We start from the raw sequence: 20,919 nt of genomic DNA, 5'->3' as shown, positions 1-20,919 counted from the left end.
CTCACCAGTGCAGGATACAATGGTCATCCAAATTGCATGACTTGGTATCGATTGCTTCTTTATTAGTTGTCCACCAGGGTGCAGCATTGACTCACGGATTGCTTTGCATTGCACTGAAAAAGCTCACTGTAAGAAAAAAAAAAAGCCAATTTATTTCCAACCGTCATTCCTCTAAACTAAGTAAATACATCACTGAAGTTTAATGTAGAAATTTGGAAGCTCACAATATTTGCAATGCAGCTTCTATTACCACAATATTAAATATATTGTTAAATAAACACTTCTATTTATCCGTGTTAGTCAAAGTTGCGTAACTTTATTGGCTGCCATTACAGGTGTTCCTAATGGAGTGTTATGTTTGTTTTAGATCAAAGCATATTTTTCTTAACTTTGGTTTCCGCGTTTCCAATAAGACTTCCTGTGCAATGATGTCACCTGTTTTGACTTGACAGGCCCGCCGAGGTGCAGGGGGCAAGCCAGTCAAGACCTGCCCGTGCTCAGCTGTAATCCAAAGCCTTCTTCGTGCCCTTCATCTCCATTTCACGCCAATTTCAAGTCTGACGCCTCATGTGTAGAAAAGTCGGATATTCATTCTGACACCCCCACCCCACGCCTCGGGGATTGAATAAAGGGATTATATGCAACCATACATTTCCTGCTTCTGCTCAGGTCATGGTTTGGACACCTGAAGCATTCCTGAAGGAATGTCTTAACAAGAGCCTTCTGGATTCCCCGAGTGAAGGAATCTCGGAATGTGGCGCGTTCTTGAGAAGAGCATCTGGTCCAAAGCTGTTCCAACAGGTAACCAAACTAAAGCACCCTTAATAATGGCCTGTTGCAAGACCTGATCCAAAAGGACAGTAGGCCACATTAGAGGTTCTCAAAACCTTTGAACATCTGCTGTTTGGTGACACGCTTAACATGACAGCCCAGTTGCATCTGCCTGCATGAGCGTCTTGGACGGGGAAACCGACACAAAGCGAGACGGCTTTAGGTGGCGTGAGTCAGCGTAGTGACTAATAACGGAGTCCGTTGGCTAAATTAGCTCATGTTACGTGGCGCAATGACAGATGGGGGAAGAGATCGGATCTTGATAGCGGAAGCCAGACAGACAACACCAATTTGCGGCCAGAAGCACCGGCGGAGCTAGAGGGGGAGCCGTGAGGGCAGTGCCTCCCCGAAGAAATATGCTCGTATTAATCCTGTACAACCTATTTTATATATGATATGTAATTCTTACACATGGTTGGAGTTTGAGTCAACTATTTAAATACTGTGACTTATGATCAGGTGGTTTTCGTCTCCGTACTCAATTGTTACACGATTGAGAGAAGATCGGGAGTAAGACCTCCTGGAGCCACTTCCTATTCAAACCGGCCCGTCTTGGCCTCAGCCGTCGGAATTCACGTCGTGTGCATTAACGGACAGCGTCGGGATCTTTTCTCGTGGACTGGTTTTTCAGTAAATCTCATCTGCGGAGCACATGCTTCAAAGGGGTGAGGATGAGGACACCAAACGGACAAGGGGAGAGGGGGGGGGGGTTGCTGAGGAAACCCAGAAGCATGCTGGGAAACAAAGTGCGCTGTTAGCCCTTTAATCTCCATTCAGGAACTTTTTTTTTAAACTTGAACCAACCGGAACACTGTGCCCTCTCCTCCCCGGCACCCCGAGTGATTCTCCAACTTGTTTCCCATGGCTGTCCTTCAACAACAATCCTCTTTGTTCTACTGGAAGACGGGTGGGAGAGGGAGAGATAATCACAGGAGGCGAGGGAGGCCGAGGCAAAACCGTGAGCCAGATGTGGCAGCGCTGGCTTTTTTTTTTCTTCACCGGGACGTCAGCGGGCCTCTGAAGTCGGAACGCTCCTTCAATTTGCCGCCCTGTGATGCGGTCAAGCTCATTTCGGCTCGCTCTGCAGCTGGAGTCGGAAAGCACGCCGAGGTGGGAGGGGGGGACTACAGTCCACAATTCCGAACCTGGGGCTTTTGTATTTCACAATGATTAAAGTTGAACTTATAAGCGTCCCCCCAATTTCTGTCATTTTTTTCCTGACCTACTTTTTTTTATGAATAGGCACTATTCTGCATTGTTGACCCCGTTTAGCACCTGCAGGAGCGGGGCCCCCTTCACATCAAAAGCATTTTTCCACCTCACTGACAAGCACGGCGTCAACAAAGCCAGGCTGGAAGCAGTTTCGCTTCCCCACGTAGCCGCTGCCGCTCGCTACCATGGTGCTCGGGCCTTGTTGATACCGGCGGGTGTAAACAGACAAGGAGCGAGACGGAGGAGGTGGTCTGAAGGGGATTCTGTAGATTAGTATTGCTGGAAGGACACGTGTTAGATTTTTCCGGTGTATTTCTAGACAGGAAAGGAAAACATCATGCGCTGAAGGAGTCGCTTGGTGTCGAGTCATCTCATGACTATGCAGGCTCGTCGTTGGAATAACATCAACTGTCGTAAACAAATGAACGAGCCGCTTACTTGCACCTGAATTAACAATAACAAGACCTTTTCGGCCTGGAGAAAGACTTGGTATTTAAAAATTGGATCTCATTCAAAATCATCAATTTTCGATTCAAACCGGGAACTCTAATTTCCTTTAAATTATTAACTCATGTTTGATTAGATTGAGATGATGAATTTTAGCTTCAGACCAGCGCCCCCTAAAGGTGTGGAGTGTTTGCATACAAAAACGGGAATTACTTCTATTGCTTGTTATCTTTGTGGTGCGTTCGAGTGCAACTGAGGGTAAGAATTAAAAATAGAAGGCGGAGTGTAAATGAAGACACGCGTGCTGGCACTCGGGCAGATAAGCGGGTTGCAAATAACACGTGTGTTGTATTTTGCGGTGTTGTGTTGTTGTAGTTGTCTGCTTAATATAGCTTTAAATTGCAAGGCCGACCTTTGTTTGTTTTTTTGGCCCCCTTGGGATCGGCTCGCCCGGGTCGTCATCTTCCCTGATCCCTCTTTTATTTGATAGTACCGTTCTGGCCGTGATATAATAAGAGAGAACACGAGAGGGTTGCGACGCTGGAAAAACCACACGGGCCCTGAAGGGAGCGGGAAAAAAAGCAGGCTTGCAACAACAGGCGTCCATTGCACTTGTGCCCTTGTTACGGATATGAAACAGAACTGAGTGTCAATTTTGGGTTGGGAGTAGTTTGGAGGATTTTTTTGTTTTTTCTGGCTGGGAGCGCTTACAAACATCACTGAGGCTACTTTGGGTCATTGTGAATTAAGAAATGTTTTTGGGAGCCGGCAATTTATTCGATATTCGATAAGAGCGGGTGTACTACTTTCTAAATTGTCAAGACTTTGGCACCACCTAGTGGCATCTTAAGGTACTTCGGAAAGAGCAGGAAAAAAATGCAAATTAGTGAGTTTTTCCGAGTTGCATTCAAAAGAAAAATAATTTGGGAGGAGCAAAAGCGCAAAAATACGGCGGATCACCGCACAATAAAAGCTGAACCTGATACGAGCGGACATTTTGTGTGTTGCCGGAGTTGACATTCAGACAAACAGCGATTAGGGATGCTGGCTCAGCGAATAAGCCGCAGCGCCTCTCTGTCCGCTCAGCGCTTTTTGGACATCCTGTATATCTGGCCAATCACGTGCCACTCACTCCACATTGGCACACGCCATTCAACCCATTGTGCCCCGTTTGGAATTTAGCGGCTACACACTGGCCACTTCATTAGGTACACCTTATGAAGTCCAATACAGGACCTGCAAACAGTTGTCGTTCGAATTAAAATGGAGTGAAGAACTGATTTAATATCGTGAGCCGGCGCCTGGTGGAACGCCGTCGCCTCCGGAGCGGGAAGAGAAGCTTCCTCTGCCCGTCGGTCACTTGAAATGTAAATGAAGCGTGCGAGCGAATGACTGCACAGCTTGATGTGGCCGTTTTACATAACGTCGGAGCGGCCAAAGCGACAGCGCGGTTCCGGCTTGGCCCGGCTCCCGCCGTTCTGGAGCTCTTTAGCGGATGGCAGTGAATGGCCGAGTGGAAGCCCGTCGTGGAGGCCGAGGTGCCCACGCACCAGCCTGCCCGCCGCCCCCGCGCTTACGCTGTCGCTCCATTCAAACCATCCGTTCGGCACTCGAACGTATTTAGAAATTGCATCCGAAGCGTACGACGGGCTGTACGCACACACACACACACACCGACTCACTTGACTTTTTCCCATCCTTCTCTCGCCTACACGCACGCTGCCACAAAAGAGTATTCCCAGATGGATGCTAGCAGAGCGGGAATTATGTAACAACTCCCAACTTGAGCTCCGCTTGTCATCTCCAAGCAAACCACATACACATTACGCCGGACCGGAATAGAAAGCGCATTGGAGAAAATTTAATGGATATAAGACCCGACCAATTTTAATCGGCCATTTTAGAACCGGCTGTTTTTTTTACATGACCCGAAAAAGGGGCTATTGAACGCCCGGCAGTTCCATCCTAGCAACGGCCCGACTCTGAAAGAGGTTTGCGGGCGCTGCCAGATGGAAGCTGGCCCAGTTCCGCATCCCTGACAAGCGACTCTCTCGAGTCGTAATTCACGACAACGCTACTCGATTGCAAAAGCTGATCTCGCGAAATGAGTTGGTGCGTGTTCAGCGGTTTTTTGTGCTGTCCTTGAATGGACTTTCTGTCGTAATTCTGGTTAGTGGTCCTCCCGTTTATTTGCAAGCTAAGGGGTGGTGGTGGTGGTGTGGGGGGGTGCAGACCAAACTGGGAGCAGATGTAACTTTTACCCCCCACGCTGACACATCGTGCTCACATGCACCAATCCTAGCGTCTCAACGGCGGCCTCCCTTTCGAAGGAGGGGGCCTTCACGCACCCCTAAATTCCTGCCATCACCACCAGCGCATTCCCAGGCCCTCTCCTCGCAGCCCCCCCCCCCCCCCCCCCCTCACCGGTTCCTCGGAACAACGGCGTCAGTGTGGCCCACTGGCGTCACCTTGCTCCTCGGCTGCACACTGGCAACTCTGTTTGTCAAACGGGGGGAACCACCCCGACTTGGAGATGATGGGAAACTAGGAATGATCTTAAAAGCTTGTTTTGACAAATTTGTTTTGTAACACGTTTGCGCACACCTGTCCCGAGATGAAACAATGCGTGGGTTGTCGTTTTTTTTTTTTTTTTTGTCTCTCCAAAATCCCCCACCTGGCCACATCACACGGAAATGAACACAATGGCCTTGTTGTGCACAGAGGAGGGAAATGAAGGGATTGTGCGGTCACCTCATCTCACCCATCCAGGTGTTTAGCGATTAAAAAAAAAAAAGATGCAAATGACAATTACAACAAATGCTCTTCTGTATAATTCGCTTCGAGACAGATTGGTCGATGGAAAAATATCTTTCCGGATGGTTTCAATTCAAACAAATACAATCTTAACTGGAAGAACGTTATCATTCATTTGTGATGAGTCATGGGGATTTTTTTTTTTTTTTTTTTTTGCTACCTTGATTTCTTGTTTGATGATGCCGCCACATTTGTGCAAGTGAGAACATGCTCTGGTTGCTTTCCGGAGAGCCAGATGTTTTTGGACGTGTCTTTCCAATGCTAGCAGGTGGTCACAGCTTGTGAAACATCTGGATGAGACAAATGACAAAAGATTCATGCTGGAATTTCTCTGGCCTGATTTCAACCAGCTTTTCTTAAGTAGTGTTAAACATCAAAAATTAGAATATTGGTTTTAGACGGGTACAAAGGGACGTTTGCGCCGTTGTGGGAGTTAAAAAAAAAATCTGTGGAGGGGAAATAATGCATGGTGCTTCTTTTGCGCGACATTACAGCATGGCCTAACACCCCACCTGATGAAAGCGACGCAGTATGTTGCTGATGCTCATAGGTTCTTTCAGCGGATCGAGGAGGCCCCGCCCCCAGCCCGGCCAATAACAATGGACGCCGGCGTGATTAACCAAACAAATGCCACCGGCGGCACAAAACCTCTTCTGTCAATGCACGTGGGCATTCCCGACATGCCTCGCTGTTTACGTGCACCCCCTGGTTTGGGGGGGGGGGGTCAGAGGGGTTCATGCATTTGGGCCGGCGTGTGACTGGGGGCAAACTGCTTCCATGGACGCTGCCAACAAGTGACCTGAATGAACTCGCCCGATTGAATGCATGCGGGCACATCGTTGTACCGACCGTAAATAAGCCGATCTAAACGGAGGGCCCCCTTTCCCAAGATCGTTTTTTGTTTTACAGCGACGCGAGTTAACAGGAAGTCACCATTAAGTGTCCGAATACATTAATCTTCCTAAACAGTAGGGGGCAGTGCACTTATGATGTAGCCTATATTTTTTTATATACCTTACAATTGTAATATAGTACAAACTTATTTTTAGAATGCTTTGTTGTCAACTATGACCTACATTCATATCTTAATTCATAAAGTCTGCAGATGTTCTTTCCTTCCTCTGGAGTCCTTTTTGTACTCGTAAATAGGAAAAGCGACATATTTTGATGATGTATTTATTATTTTTTACAGAATGTCATGTTCCCAAATACGATGAGGCACGGCATTGAGTGTGCGGACAACATCGTAAACTGGAGCCAATAAATGCTTTGTCACAGCGGGGGCAAGTTGAGGAGGTAAATATGGAAAGACCGTGACGTCGCTTACTCCGGTGATGTTTTTGATTGGAGGTGTTGGGGGGGGGGGGGGGTTTCTAGGAGACATTGTTATCACACAACAGCAAGTGAACGACACAGTGACACGCAGTCGAGCTTTTTCCAGCTCTTGAATAATTAAACATCCACTGAACGGCTCACTCCAAATCTATTTTTAGCCGGACAAACGTGTGTCAAATATACACGGGAGCGAGGCGCTGGTATTTATCACGCGACATAAAACGTCACATGACGCCGGCGGCCACATCAATGGAGGATGACTTCGCCCCCCCCCCCCCCTCCCCTGAGGCGTTCGAATGACACTTTTGTTTGCTCTTAAAATGGACTGGCTTTGTTCTAAAAATAAGATTTCAGCACAGCAATAAATGTCACTTGACCGACACACCACTTGCTTTATTTTCCATGGAATGTTTTCATTTTTACTAGAACCCGAGAACTTGCTAACACACCACAAGAACAACCCTGTAAAAAGTCGGTCTGCCGTTTTTGAGCTTCGCAAAAACAGACCGGCTTACCAAAGCTTTTTCATCGCCATGGTGACCTGGGATCATCTCGCATATTGAAATTTAAAACAGTCAGCGCATGCTTTTTTTTTTTTTTATGCTTTCACTCAGAATATTTCACGCTTGACTGCGTTCAAAGAGATACTGTACGTTCAAGCGTGACCGCATCAAATCTGAATATGAGTGACCTATACGCTTCAAGATGGTATCTTTTTAGCCTCGAGCTTAAAGTGACCGGCGCTTGTGCTCTGGCCCACCACTGAACTCCATCTTTGCCCCTCCTCCCAAAAGCCTGCCGGCTACAAATCCTTCACATCATCTCGGCATTTTCAGATATCGTCAAGTTCAATGTAAAGAGGGACGACACGGCTCGTATGTTGTATTAATCGGAAAAGATGGTGTCCAAATACTTTTGTCCACAGAAATTTTCCTTCTCCGTGATGTCATCGGTATGTTCGGTGGCAGCTGGCTTTCACTTCCGGAAGATGATGTTACTCATTCGTATTAACTTAGCTTCCCTACGAATTTCTCAACGGCGGAATACGCGACGGCGTGACCTCGCCGAGACGGGCGAGCGTATTGTTTTAAAGGTCGCCGTAACGCCGGGTCCGCGGCCGCCTTATCTGCCGACACAAATTGACGAGATGAAGCGCATTGTTTACACACAACGGAAAAGTCCCGACATACGGCAAGTTACTTGATAGTGGTAACCTTCGGCGGCGACGTCAGCGGAGATAATCCGGCGAGACGCAAACATGAATAAACGCACCGAACGCAATAATGGCAGATAGCCGCGCTTGAAAACAGGAAGCCGAGCGTGCTCTGCTAATCGGAGGAGGGGTGGGGGGTGGGGGGGGGTCGCTGCCTGCGTTGCCGTGCTTGCTCAACTCAAAGTTGCTGGAGCGGAAGTAATCTCGGCTGTTCACTGAGTGCATTCTTTTAAGCTACTGAGCTTGCCTCCTTGCTTCGAAAACAAAACAAAGCGAGCGGCGGTGGCGGCGGCAACGGCATGTTGGGTAACCAAGTCCTTTTTCGGGACCTTTGCCATCCACCTGAGCGCCTCGCCACCCACGTTTGGACGGCTGCCATTTGCTCGGGCTTTGCCAGGGAGAAGAATTACAACGGGAAGGAAGCCTTCGAGCGCATTTGATTGATCGGCCGACTCGGTTTTAACGCCCAAGCGGAAATTCAAAAGGCTTGTGAATTAAAACACGCCGCGTGATGTCACTGGCTCCTTTTGATTTGGACTAACCGGGGACCGCGAGAACTTTAAAAACTGCAGCGCTGCCTTAATTAGTCCATCTTGGTGACGTGCGGCGCAAAGTAGGCCGAGAGCGCCGACCTCGTTGCACACGACCGACCGTGTTTGCACTTGAGTGTGTGCGTGTTATGATGCCGCGTGTGACCTAGTTATGTTGGGCCCGCGTCGGAGTTTCTGCGCTGCAGGTCACATCGATGCACTTTACTCGCTCGCTTTCGGAATTCTTGCTGGGCCAGCACTTGCGCTCGAACAGAATTTTCCCCAGCATGTCGTGGAGGTTCTGTACGTTCTCGCTTTATGATTGCCTTTGTAGTGTCACATTATTATTATTATCGAGACTAACACGTTTTCCGCCGCGTCTGGGAACTGAATGTCCTGGTTGTAACATAATCGCCGTGACGACTTCGGCCATCGCCGTGGATACGGAGTCACAGGTAAACAAGAGAGGGGAAGGGGGTGAAGATACAATGACTGTGATTTCAAAACATAAATGAAAGGCTGTTTAAATCACGTTTGTCCCAGTTTGGACCGGAGCGTCCGAGTGAAACCCGGTGCTGAGGAGCCGACACAATTGATGCATTGATACACCTCAGGGTGCGAAACATTCTCACATTTCTTCCAATTCAAAGACTTTGAGGTCGGCGAAACTGTGATCACATTCCTCGCTAGCAATTGTTTTCGTTTGGTCAGGAAGTCAGGAAAAACAACAAAACAAAACGCATGAATTTTTAATCTACAGGTGAGTCGTGTCTTCAGGGATCCTCCGAACAAAACGTGACTGAAAAGAAGTCCTTCTGTACTCTCAACCGTGACGGCAATCTTCCTTTTCACTATTTAGTTAGGAGGTCACGGTCGGCTGGACTCAATCCCGACATGCATTGTGAACCGACCAGATCGTCATTCATCATCGGACCTCATTTGTTGGAATGAAACACGAGCCCAGAAAGCTTGGAGAATTTCTACTCGATAAACTCTATTGACTGGTGTAAAATTAATGAAAGGGGTAGACTACATCGGAACCTTACGCAACGATGATCTCAAATTTGTCAATCTGGTTTTTAGTGTGCGGTTCATAACTTTGCTGAAAGATATTTTGCTCTAATAATAATTTCCATAAAATTGAGGTGCACTCTGGCAGCACACAAACCCTTCTGTCACTTTGCTGGAAGCCCGAGGGCCGAAATTATTGCTTTGATTCCGATTTTAACGATTAATATTTTATTCCGCCTATTCATTACATTACACATAGTACTGATCAAGCTTTTTGAGTTTCTGTTGTCATGCCAAGCTTCAGAACTTTTTTTTTATCATGGGCAGAGAACGTCCTCAACTAATCTCTAGTAATAGTAATTGTTTACACACAGCAAAGATAATGGCTGCTTGTGAGAAGTGTTGTAAGCTCTTTGTGTGTTTGTTAAAATTGCCATTGTTTGAAGGTTTATAATCACCCTAAAAAAAACATTTTATCTCTGCGTGTGCCCATACTTACCGCTCATGAATACGTGGTGTTCAACAGAACAAAGGGTTCCTTCAGGGTGAGCAGCAGGTTGCCTCCAGCTTCGCAGCCAGGTAGTCCTCTGCTGGCAGTGGCGCAACTTTTAATGAACACCAGGACCAGACCATGAGGTGGCAAGCCCCGAGCAGGAGGCCTCCACATCTACACAACACATGGGGCAATGTTCAAACTGAAGCTGAAGATAGTTTAAGAAAAAATATTTGAATAAATTAGCTAAATAAATATGAATTAAGAAATACGACAAGTTAAATGTCAAAATGGATTGATTACGAGTGACGTGTTAGCGTTGTTGCTAACAATAGCATTTTGTTTTTAGCAAACGCTACTTCTACTCGTTATAAAAAATAAAATATAATACAAACTTCTTCTCGTTATGTATTTAAATAATGCATATCTCACTAAAATGTCCAGTAGAGCCGCAATACACACCACAATCTCCAAGACAAAAGAGTATTTCGTTCATTAAAGTTTGGGCATGGCAAACCGGAAATTGCCGCGCTATCACTTCCTGTTTCTTCTGAAAGTGCAGCGCCACCTAAAGGCTTGGCATGCATGTTACATTATTTTGTAAACATGTTTGCGTATTAAACGGCATTTTATCCATAAAGTATGTTTTATCGGCGCTAAAAGTATAAAGTATAGAACGACGTAACAAAACAAGTTAGATTCGTTATACTGCCTTTTACCTCAATGTCAATAGATAATAAAATGCAACAATAATTATAGATATTTTCAAAGTATGAGAGTCAGTATAGATTTAATTGTGACGTCACACAGAAGCAAAATGACGTGCTTAAGCACAACATAGCATGGACCAATACAAACTCGTGCATTCTAATGGCCGCGTGTCCTCAAAGCGGGGTCAGACGGATGGACACACAACCACTCACAGTTAGATCCACGGAGAAACAAAGAAGCTAGTGTGAAGTGTAGTATCACTGGCAACGGCGGTGCAATCTCTCGTCTCGTCTTTTCCTGTTCTCGGCGCTGGCGTCGCAGCCTGTGCCGCCTGTGTGGGTTGACACCCACCGGCCCATCTGCGCCCGCCGAAGGCCTTCAGGGCCCCTGGAGACCATCTGGCATCTCCCTCTCGTGTCTGGCGACTCGTCACCTACGAAAGTCTCTTCGACTTATCTGAATTGCTTTGCATACTCGTGCAAGTCAGGACACGTCATATGACATCATTTAGATAGGAAACAGATCATATTAAGAGTTAATATATAAATGGTTGTGTTCCTCTAGATACTAATGGACATTGATAAAAGTGTGTGCGTGGGGGTGGAGACCATATGCCCACCCATCTCCACTTAATGAGGATTTCACAGTGAGAGTGGATGAGGCCTCACTGTCATCTGTGAGGTTTTGATGAAGACAAGATGGCGCTCATTTACATGCTGTTAAGACAATGAATGGGAGGATTAGCCGGGTCGTTCGAGCAGAGTTAATAAATTAACTTGATGAATGAGAACAGTGCTTTAACAGCACTACTTGGTAACTAGTGGAGGTCAGAAGGGTTAGAGGAACCAGAGGAGCCTGTTTTACACTCCAGCTGTGACTGTCTCCAGCCTAGAACATGTGCCTCTTATTTGTAGCGTGGTTTTTGCACATTGTCGTGCGGTTAATGACTGCTGTGATGTCTTGGCGCGGTCATGCTAGTCTTTGTGGTCGAATAAAAAAGTTACATTGCATTCTTGCACTTTGAAATAATCACGACACCAGTTATTTCTGTACATAAAAGTGGGATTTTAATTGAAAATTTGGTATAAAAAAAAAAAGCAATATTAAATCCTTCGGGACCCCGAGTGGCAACGTTGAGCCCGAAGGTGTTGAATGTGGCGCGGTTGTGTGAAAAGCTAATTGTTTTCAACTTCAAAGTACAGATGGAGTCAACGTCCAAAGTAGTTAAATAACATTCAAATCCTCTCAAATTTAAGTAAACTTGTTTTATTCTGCTTTACATCGACAATTGTCAGTGCATCCTCCACATCTACAAAAAGGAAAAAAAATTGTCGATATGTAAAAATAAGTTAGGAATGCAAACTAAATGCAAAGTAGAATATGCAAAAAAAAAAAAAATCGTTTTTAAAGGGAAGGGAGTTTAAGCAGACAATAAATAAATAAATAACCACAGAATGTGGAATGTCTACATGTTTTGTTGACAAATAAATTAAATGAAAATGGGGAGGAGGGGGAAAAAATATACACACTAAAAGAGGCGGGAGGAAACACACTGTACAATATTTGCCAAAAAAAAAGAAAAAAAAAACCCAACAACACAGTCTATGAATATTGCATTGATTGTGCATTTCACCCCCCCCCGAGGAGCCCCGAGAGGGGCCGAGGGGGGGTGGGGCATAACGTGTCAAGCGGTGAGATGGCGGGAGGCAAAAAACGTTCAAGAGGCGACAGAACTCGCAACAGGCATGGCTGAACACAGCGGGAGGGAAAAAGAGAGAGGAGAAAAAAGGCCGAGCGGGGTCGAGGTGTATGCGTCTGTTGACATGTTGTAGACATTCAGAAAAGACAGGATCCAGTTTCCAAAACACCTGTTCAGGCTATAGAGTGAGTGAGCAGCTTCCAAGAGTGATACACAGTCGCGCATGTGTGTTTCAAGTATTCTATTCTCTCCTCTCTGATGCTCTCGCAACCTCTCAACTGGGGGCTACTTGGCTTGTAGTGACGGAGACGCTCTCCGGTCACTGAGGTTTGAGTCCGAAAAAAAACAAATGTTGAAAACTGCTGAGATGAAAAGCCCCCAGAACAAGCAGCGTTCCAAACAAAAAAAGGCACTCCAAAATTAAAACGTTGAATTTAAAAAAAAAAAAAAAGTGTTTTCCCCAAAGCTCTATGAGAGCAGCCATATCTGAATAGGAAGGCCTTGCCAGATGCATATACCAGCCTACTGACAAAAACAAGTTCAAACAAGGGGAAATAAATAGTGCTGGTAAGACCAACCAAACAGCCAACATGTTCCCCTTCAGGAAACAACTGAATGGAAAAAAAGGGAATTTTTGGGGGTAAGAGAAGCAACAACAAACAGTTGCAACCAAACAGCAACATGTTCCCCGTCGGGAAACAACTTTTTAAGAGAAACAACAACAACGTGTTGCTGAACCCCCCCCCACGGCAAGTCTTTAGAGTCCTTCAGACTGCTCCTCAGAGGCTCCCCTTGCTTGAGGTTGTGCTCGACGACGAATCGGTGGCGATGGTCCGCAGGCGGATGTCGACGGCGGCCGGCTCCTCGGGATTGGAGTCGGGCGCCTCGGCCGTCGCCCGCATCCAGGCGTGGTCGTAGATCTGCTCCAGTGTGGGCCGGTCGGAGGGCCGCAGGGCCAGGCACCATTTGATCAGCTGCTGGCACTCTGGGGAATCAAGAGAGCAAGCTCAGAGGGACGCTTTCACTTCATTATTCGGACAATTATTCATTAACTGTAAATATATTAGATCCCCCCCCCAGTAAATAAAACAAGTGCCTTGGCTCAATAAACAATTTGGAAACACTGCTGCAATTCATTCTTTTCACACCAGTTAGTTCCGGATCCCATTAGTACTACTTGCTGCAGCTAGGGGGCGACAGAGGCAATCTTTGCGGCCGCGCGTGTGTACTTGCAGCAACTCACCAGCTGACACCCTCCTCCTGAAGTACACTCTTCCCCGGAGGATCTCCTCATCCTGCTCGAAGGGGATGTCTCCGCACACCATGTCGTAAAGCAGCACGCCGAGCGACCACACCGTGGCGGAGCGTCCGTGGTATCTGTGGAAGCGGATCCACTCTGGTGGGCTGTACACACGAGTACCTAGAGGAAAAAAAAAAAAAAAGGGGGGCAATGAGTATGGAGGCTGCACAAAAAGGCACAAAAATGGTTGGTGTTTCTAGGTCATGCAAAAAAGAGAGAGAGAAGCTCCCTGTGCAACCACAACAAACCGGCTAACCTATACCCCCCCCCCCCCCCCTTTTTTTTCCTCCTCCTCCCTCATCAGCACAGAGCAGGAAACGTGATCCCATCATGTGACGCCGCGGCTCGGGTTTCACAACAAACGCCTTACGTGGCACTCGACGGACCCGACTATGACTCACGCGATTCGGTTCCCGTACGAATCATGCGTCATGCAGTCGTCACAAGCGCTCACGATTCAATTTGAAATTGATTAATATGAGGAAAGCCCTCCGCCCCCCGCCCCAACTTAAAAACATAAACATCACTGCGTCACAGGCTAGTAAACGCCTCCGCGGCTGGAAATAGCACCGAGTGCATCAAGGGCCCGAAATGACCAAAAAACAACCTTACCGTCAAAGTCCGTGTACACGGTGTCCTTGAGGATCGCCCCGGAGCCAAAGTCGATAAGCTTGAGCTCCCCGGTGCGGAGATCCACGAGTAGGTTCTCGTCCTTGATGTCCCGGTGCACCACGCCGCAGCTGTAGCAGTGGCGCACCGCTTCCAGGACTTGCCGAAAAAAGCCCCGCGCCGCGTCCTCGTCCAGGGCGCCCTTCTCGGTGATGAAGTCGAACAGGTCCTTAACGAGCTCCGGCCGCTCCATAACCAGGAGCCAGCCGTCGGCGCGCTCGTAATAATCCAGCAATTTGATAACTCCGCGAAAAGAGGAGCTGACTTTCTTCAGCAGGAGAATCTCCAGCGGGACCATGCTTCCATTCTAGGAGGAGAAAACGAGGGAATCCGTGATGATGACTGCGGGGATTACACGCAGCCCGCCCCGATGTTACATCAAAACAAACACTTACAATCGAGCCCCACTCGGTCACCCTTTCCTTGGCAACGTGTTTGACAGCGACCTGGAGTAAATAAAAAAAACATTTAGAGTCGCATCAAGAGGAAATTCTCAATTCCTCCACACCGTCCGCGACTCACCGGTGCCCCGTCAGAGAGCCTGCTGCCGGCGTAGACTGTTCCGAAGCCGCCGCTCCCCACCACGGAGCCCACCTGGTAGACCTTCTCGAACGGCTCCTTTTCCACTTTGACTGTTTCGGGGGGAAGGCGAAGATTAGCTCCCCGAGTAGTTCCACAACAGCCTCTTTCAAGTCTCCCTCCCCCGCTGCCAGCCGTCTTTTGCTTTGACCAAGACGCTGCGACGTTACGCTTACTTACCCGGCGGAAGCTGGATTTTCACTGGGAGGTGGTCCATGCTCGAAGGGTTGCAAATGTGCGAAAAAGAACCAAACTTTGACAGCAACATATTAGAAAAAGGAGGTAAAAATGAAAAGCCGGTGGTGGTGATCCAAGGCAACCAGAGAGAGGGGATTCGACTACTTCTAGAAAGACTTTAAAAGGGTTCGGGCGCCGTCTAAATTGTAGTATGGATCGTCTTGGGGTATATCCAACCCAGCAGTGCGCCAACTCGGCCGCACCGCGCCCGTTCAAATCGTGTCACGACCGTAAAGTCGCACACCGGTGCCTGAAAGCCGACATGAAAGCGGGTCGGAAGGGGTCGAGGTACCCCCAAAAAAACAAATAGTAGATTCCGAGGAAACAACAGCAACAAAAAAGTAACGTCCGGAATTTCTGGAAACGCACACGCGTGCAGTAGGTCAAAATGTCCTCCGCGATGTGTTGTTATCCTGAAGTGTTGCCGCTGTCTGAGCTTTGACGCTCTCTCCCAGAGCCAATATTTTGACGCGCAGTGGGACGTTAAGTATCCCTCCGCCGCTATACCGGGCGATCCTTTCGTTCAAATCTTTCTGATAAAAACCTCACGTTTCCCAAAATACATATCCGAACACGTATGAAAAACAGAAAATATCATAAAACACACTTTTAGTCCAAAATACGGTTTGAAACTCCATTTGTATCACGGGACTACTTTTTCATAGTAGGAGACGCGCAAGAATTCCTGTCTGGTAGATTCGCACTACGTTCACTATAGCCTCGGAGGCGGCAACCAATCAGATGTGGTATAAAAATACTTTCTTTTGGGCATTGGCCAATCAGGTAAAAGTTGTTGTAATAAAGCGGACATTTGAGTGCACGTGGCGGCAATTTTGGACGCCCCCCCTTTTTTTATTTACTTGTACCCCCCACCATTACTTATGCAGCAAGAGACAGACAGTCTGGTTGGAAAAGAAAAGGTCATTTTGTAGACAAATTAGTCATGAACATATCACCACTGTTCTTTGTTCATGAGGGCGTGGAACCCAAATAAATAGTCAAGTCTACTTAGCAACCCAAACTAATCCATAAACGTCAGTTACTAGAGTTAGTCATTAAGGTGTGCAAATCTGTTTATTCTGTCTTTTGAATTTTCAAATCCAAACAAAGCCTTTGCAACATTTAGACTCGGTACGATTTGTACTTGCATGAATCCCACTTGATATTGTTTTGGGAGAAAAATAGGTTAGCGAGTTGAAAACACGCACCGATCGAAGTTTGCAAAGTTAACCGTGCAATTCTGGAGTTCAAACTTTCCACGTTTACTGTCACACATGGCAACATGACCTTGGCTCGCTGTGAACTTTCCACTGTTTATCTCCTCTATCCGCTGATAACCTGTACATGTATGTGTGTATTTTTGACCGCTAACCAAATAAAAAGCGTTTGAAAAGTTCCACGGAACGTTATCGGGGCACAGACCGAGCCAGCGCAAAGTTATGTAAATGCAAATATGAAAACACCGTGCAGGTTGTAAATTACTTTAATGCTCTATATTTCGTTTCATATATTAATCGGCGAAATTCATACAAGTTATGCATTGCTTAACGTTGTGTATAAACCTACCGCCAGATTTATGTTGAATAAAATACTTCTATATTTTTTTTTTTTACTTTATTATTTGACATCCCACTTTGGTCAACATTCTGTAAAAACAACAATACTGGAGGAGGTCAAAGGGGAAACTGCCGCTCCTTTGTACCCGGATGTGTTGACAGCAATTATGACTGTCTGATTATCTGATTCGGTGGAAGCCGTAGTTCTTTGGAAAAAGGCAACACAATACAAATGTAAATTCTTACCCTGAAGCTCAACACATTTAAAGCACCATTTTAAATGTCTATCTGGTTAACCATAAAAGTGGTCCTGCTTGTTTTTGTGCAGGTACTTGAGTGAGTGCATTCTTTCAATGACTCAAACTGGCTCAAAAATGTTTCTAGAATTTGACTTCAAGGACTGAAACCAAGTATGTTTTCATGACCTTGTGGATCCCAAGTGGGGTTTCTAGCCAAAATGTCTCACTTTTCACCAGATACAAGTCAGTTCAGTTGAAGTTTTTATGTCCCCGTTTCTCATGAGGTCACACTCCATAACTATTAAGAGTCTTGGAGATGCAACATAATACTTGGACAGGAAAGCCCGCAGTGGGTCAATGTGCAAATGGGGGTGGACTGAGGTGAAGCTGTAATGAGACCCGCGATAGATGAGATGTCATAAATGTCACAATTGCTCTTGACTTTTAGTCTACACTTTAAAAAAAACATCACTTAAGTAGTAATTTAAGTCGGAGCAATTTTAAAATATATTTTCACGTGTTAGTTAGCATAGCAAAGCAATTAGCCGAGCTGTTTTTCCGACGGGACGGTGTTTTGATTCTTTAATTTTCAGTCATTTAAATAACCCGCAGTTAATCTCAGTGAAATTTAGTTCAATAACGTCGATGTTCATATTTTTAAAAATATATAAAACCATACCGTCTGGGACGCTGTCCTGGAGGGCTGCCATTTTCGGCGACGGACTGCCGAAGAGGACAAACATAGCGAATTGCGATTCATCGTGGGAAACACATTCAATGCACTTCGTGACTTACAAGAATACCAGAAAACATTAACAGTAACCATTGAGAAATTTGTCCTTTCTGTGGTACCGTAATTCGCGATCTTAAAAATGGACGCGCTTTTAATTTAGCTCATTACATTCTACAAGTTCACCACTAGATGGCAAAATGTCGGAAAGCGATCTTCATAACGGCACAACGATTTATTTATTTATTTTAATCAAAATACGTTGCTGAGTTCACCCAATGTAGTTTTATTCCAGTCTAGTGCAATCACATGACCGTAAATTTTACATTTTAAAATCCATTTCCCGGACTCCTCAAATGAAAAGACATCATCAGGTCATAATCGACCACCAATGACCTTACAAGCACCCCACATTACATTTCCAGCGTCCTCTAAAAATATCCTCACACACTAAATAATGCATTTAATAGACAGTATGCATCTCTCAATCCTATGCTCTGAAATGTTGGAGTGTATAATACCGGGATGGATCCAATCTTTGCCCTGGACAAGGATCAGTCAACTTTATGAAGTATTCATGATTGTACCCCCCCCCCCCCCCCCCCCCCCATTCAACCCATGCAGACAAGCATCTTTTTGCTGAGGTTTAATCCGAATAGTCGTTCACAGCTCTCATGGGAAATCATCATCAGTTTTTTTTTTTTTATGCGCGGCACTTCTCAAAGAAAAGCCATGAAGAAGAAAAATGGCTAGTGGCACTGTGATGAGCTGTCACTGTCCGGCCTCCTCTCGTTTTGGGCGTACACATGCCTGGGATGCCTCCCACTTTTCCTTTGCTCTAATTGCCGCCTTAGTAACGGGTGTCAGCCAGCCCCAAAAAGGGGGTGGGGGGTCCAGTAGCATTTGCATCTCTAATTTGATGGCTTTCACTGGGGACACATAAAACCAGACATGCCAGAGGGTAACGTGGCCACATCAGAGTCCTGGAGTCACATGTGGTTATTTTTAGCCTCCACCGCGCCGGTTAGTAGCGACCACATCATTTTGGTAAGCCGACGGTTGAATTCCATCCAGCTCGGCTTTGCTGGTGCAATCTGGGACGTTTGTCATGCACTGTCCTCTCGACATGAGAACGAGTCAGGATGTCCTTACAGGCCTCAATAAAACTTTCATTGTGATTGCCAGCCATTAAAAATCAGAGTGACAGTGTACACGTGTGGCAGCCAGGTATGGATTACGACCCCGTCTCGGTATTACGCAACAACGTCAGGCTGGTCAGTCTGGTAATCTCCCGGCCACATTGTGTAAGCGCTCATTAGTGCTTTTAACACATTCCCTTCGCACCTTCCCGTTATGCAAATTTGGCCGGAGAATAGCGTGCATGCTACATACTACATATGGAGATAACGTGTGTTAGCATTTGGTGTTGAATAAATAACGTGGAGAGACTCGATCGTGTCCCCCGAGATACTCGTGTAAATTTAGCCGGCATGAGGGTCAAGCGTAGGGCAAAGTGACATTTCTCGTCCTTGCGTTGCTTATCGCCTTCTGCGTAGAGCGGGCGAATAATAATAGGTTGAGCGAAAAGACAAATTAAAATAGGCGGCCGGCCGGGGGAGTTATTTAATTTCTGCGTCACCGCCAGCCAGCGGGTTAACGATGCCCTCGGTGAGTGGATGAGTGACGGCGGCCTTCGGCGAAAAACATTTTTGAAGAGTAAATCTGTTTTTCTGTCCTGAAAAACGTCCGTCACGTTTCTTCTAATGTCAACTTTATCATTAACATGTTTCAAACTTTCGTGTTGCGGCAGATTTTTTTTTTTTCATTTTGCAAATTGTCAGTAAAATATCTCTTTTCCAAAATATACATTTTTCATTTTTTTTCTTCACTAATATATCACATCCATATTTCCATTTGACATAAATATCCTCGAAATGGAATTTCCTCTTATCCCTATTAAGAGATAGTTATTTAGTAGTCAGTAATCACTAAGTCTATTGCCCAAACTGTCAAGAGATGTAACCCGGCCCCCCAGGCAACTCGTCGTTGCTTAATCCTCATCGGCAAAGCGTCGCTCCATAATTTCCACGTACATCCAGTACAAGTTAGCGCTAAGTGCTCCACTTCCCTTCACTGACTTGATCCATTTAACCGCCCATCCCCGTCTTAAGAGGATACCGAGACCAAAGCTTTAAATCCCCCCCCCTACCCAACCGGGCTGCGATTCTGGGAGGGGGGTGGTCAGTTGTAATCTTTTGTGTTTAAAGATAGACATTCAGATGTATTATTTTAGTCCTCTTTTGGGGATATTTGTAGATTTGCATTCCCTTTGACCGACGTTTTTGACGGGCGTACTGCTGACTGTGTGTCTGCGAGGGCCCGAGCTCGGACACGAGTTGCCCGCTCAGCAGTCTTGTGGCCGCACGTTTATTTTCCCCCAAGAAATTGCAGCACGGTGTGGAGATACGCCGACAAGCCCCTCCCCCTTCGCCTGGGGGGGTCATGGTGGTGGGGGCATTATCTTCAATTTGGTTTACATGAACGCTGTAATTAATGGCCGTGAGGTGCTTATATGATTGACAGTTCGTCCTTTCCTTGTATGAAAGCAGGTATGGTTAGCTTAGCCTAGCGTAAACCGGCGACAGCATAGACAAGCAGGCTTAGCATACATGTTCTTGAAATGTGGGAGGAAGCCGGAGTGCCTGTCGAAAATGTTCGTAAGCATGTGGAGAAATCCTAACGCCACACAGGAAGGCAAGATTCGAACCCACAAACCTCAGAAATGCGAGGCAGATGTGCTAACCACGACACCAATTCCAAACACAGTCCGATTGTATTCAAAACACACCACGTGCTACGCGCTAAATTGAAAGCTAACGCGCTAAAGTCGCTTTGTGATACTTCGTTTGGGTCGATGCGGGCTAATGATGCTGATTAGCACAGTTGACCTTCCGCTTTGAAAAGCCACTCTTCTCCGTCTTGTTCTCGCCAAAGTCCGCACACGTCCGAGTTAATGAGAACACACCGGCTAGTGACGAACCGTCTCTTAACGAAGGGCTAGCTAATTGCACGTCGATGAGCGTGGCGCACTCAGCACTTTTCCGCCATAATTGCTCTCTTTCCGCCGTGTAATCAAAACGAGACTTGGCGCTTACGTAACAATTCTATACAAAATGCCTCATTATTCCCCCGCGCGCTAGCCTTGTCAACATCGACGGCGGCGGATCAATCCGAAATGTCAAGAATGAAGCAGTAATTATTCCTGGGGACCGACGTGTTCTTGCACGCTAAGTCATCAGAAATTAGGGCGCTG

At 46.4% G+C, this 20,919-nt stretch overlaps 1 protein-coding gene and 1 long non-coding RNA gene across 2 annotated transcripts; one reads left to right on the top strand and one right to left on the bottom strand.

Moving 5' to 3' along the window:
• Positions 1 to 550: 550 nt before the first annotated feature.
• On the top strand, positions 551 to 10,355 carry LOC125992195 (uncharacterized). The gene is made up of 3 exons (XR_007489550.1): positions 551 to 801; positions 6,497 to 6,600; positions 9,143 to 10,355. It is a non-coding gene; the product is annotated as an uncharacterized lncRNA (long non-coding RNA).
• Positions 10,356 to 11,842: 1,487 nt separating this feature from the next.
• Positions 11,843 to 15,649, bottom strand: pim3 (Pim-3 proto-oncogene, serine/threonine kinase). The gene is made up of 6 exons (XM_049760891.2): positions 15,025 to 15,649; positions 14,788 to 14,897; positions 14,661 to 14,711; positions 14,209 to 14,572; positions 13,540 to 13,716; positions 11,843 to 13,281 (listed from the first exon to the last, which is right to left on the bottom strand). The coding sequence occupies exons 1-6, from the start codon at positions 15,110 to 15,112 to the stop codon at positions 13,076 to 13,078; spliced, it is 996 nt and encodes a 331-aa protein (XP_049616848.1). The 5' UTR covers positions 15,113 to 15,649; the 3' UTR covers positions 11,843 to 13,075.
• Between the last annotated feature and the right edge of the window lie 5,270 nt (positions 15,650 to 20,919).

This window comes from Syngnathus scovelli, chromosome 22 (genome assembly GCF_024217435.2).
Source record: "Syngnathus scovelli strain Florida chromosome 22, RoL_Ssco_1.2, whole genome shotgun sequence".
In the NCBI taxonomy this organism is placed as follows: Eukaryota; Metazoa; Chordata; class Actinopteri; order Syngnathiformes; family Syngnathidae; genus Syngnathus; species Syngnathus scovelli.
This window is presented reverse-complemented; position numbering and strand designations above follow the sequence as displayed.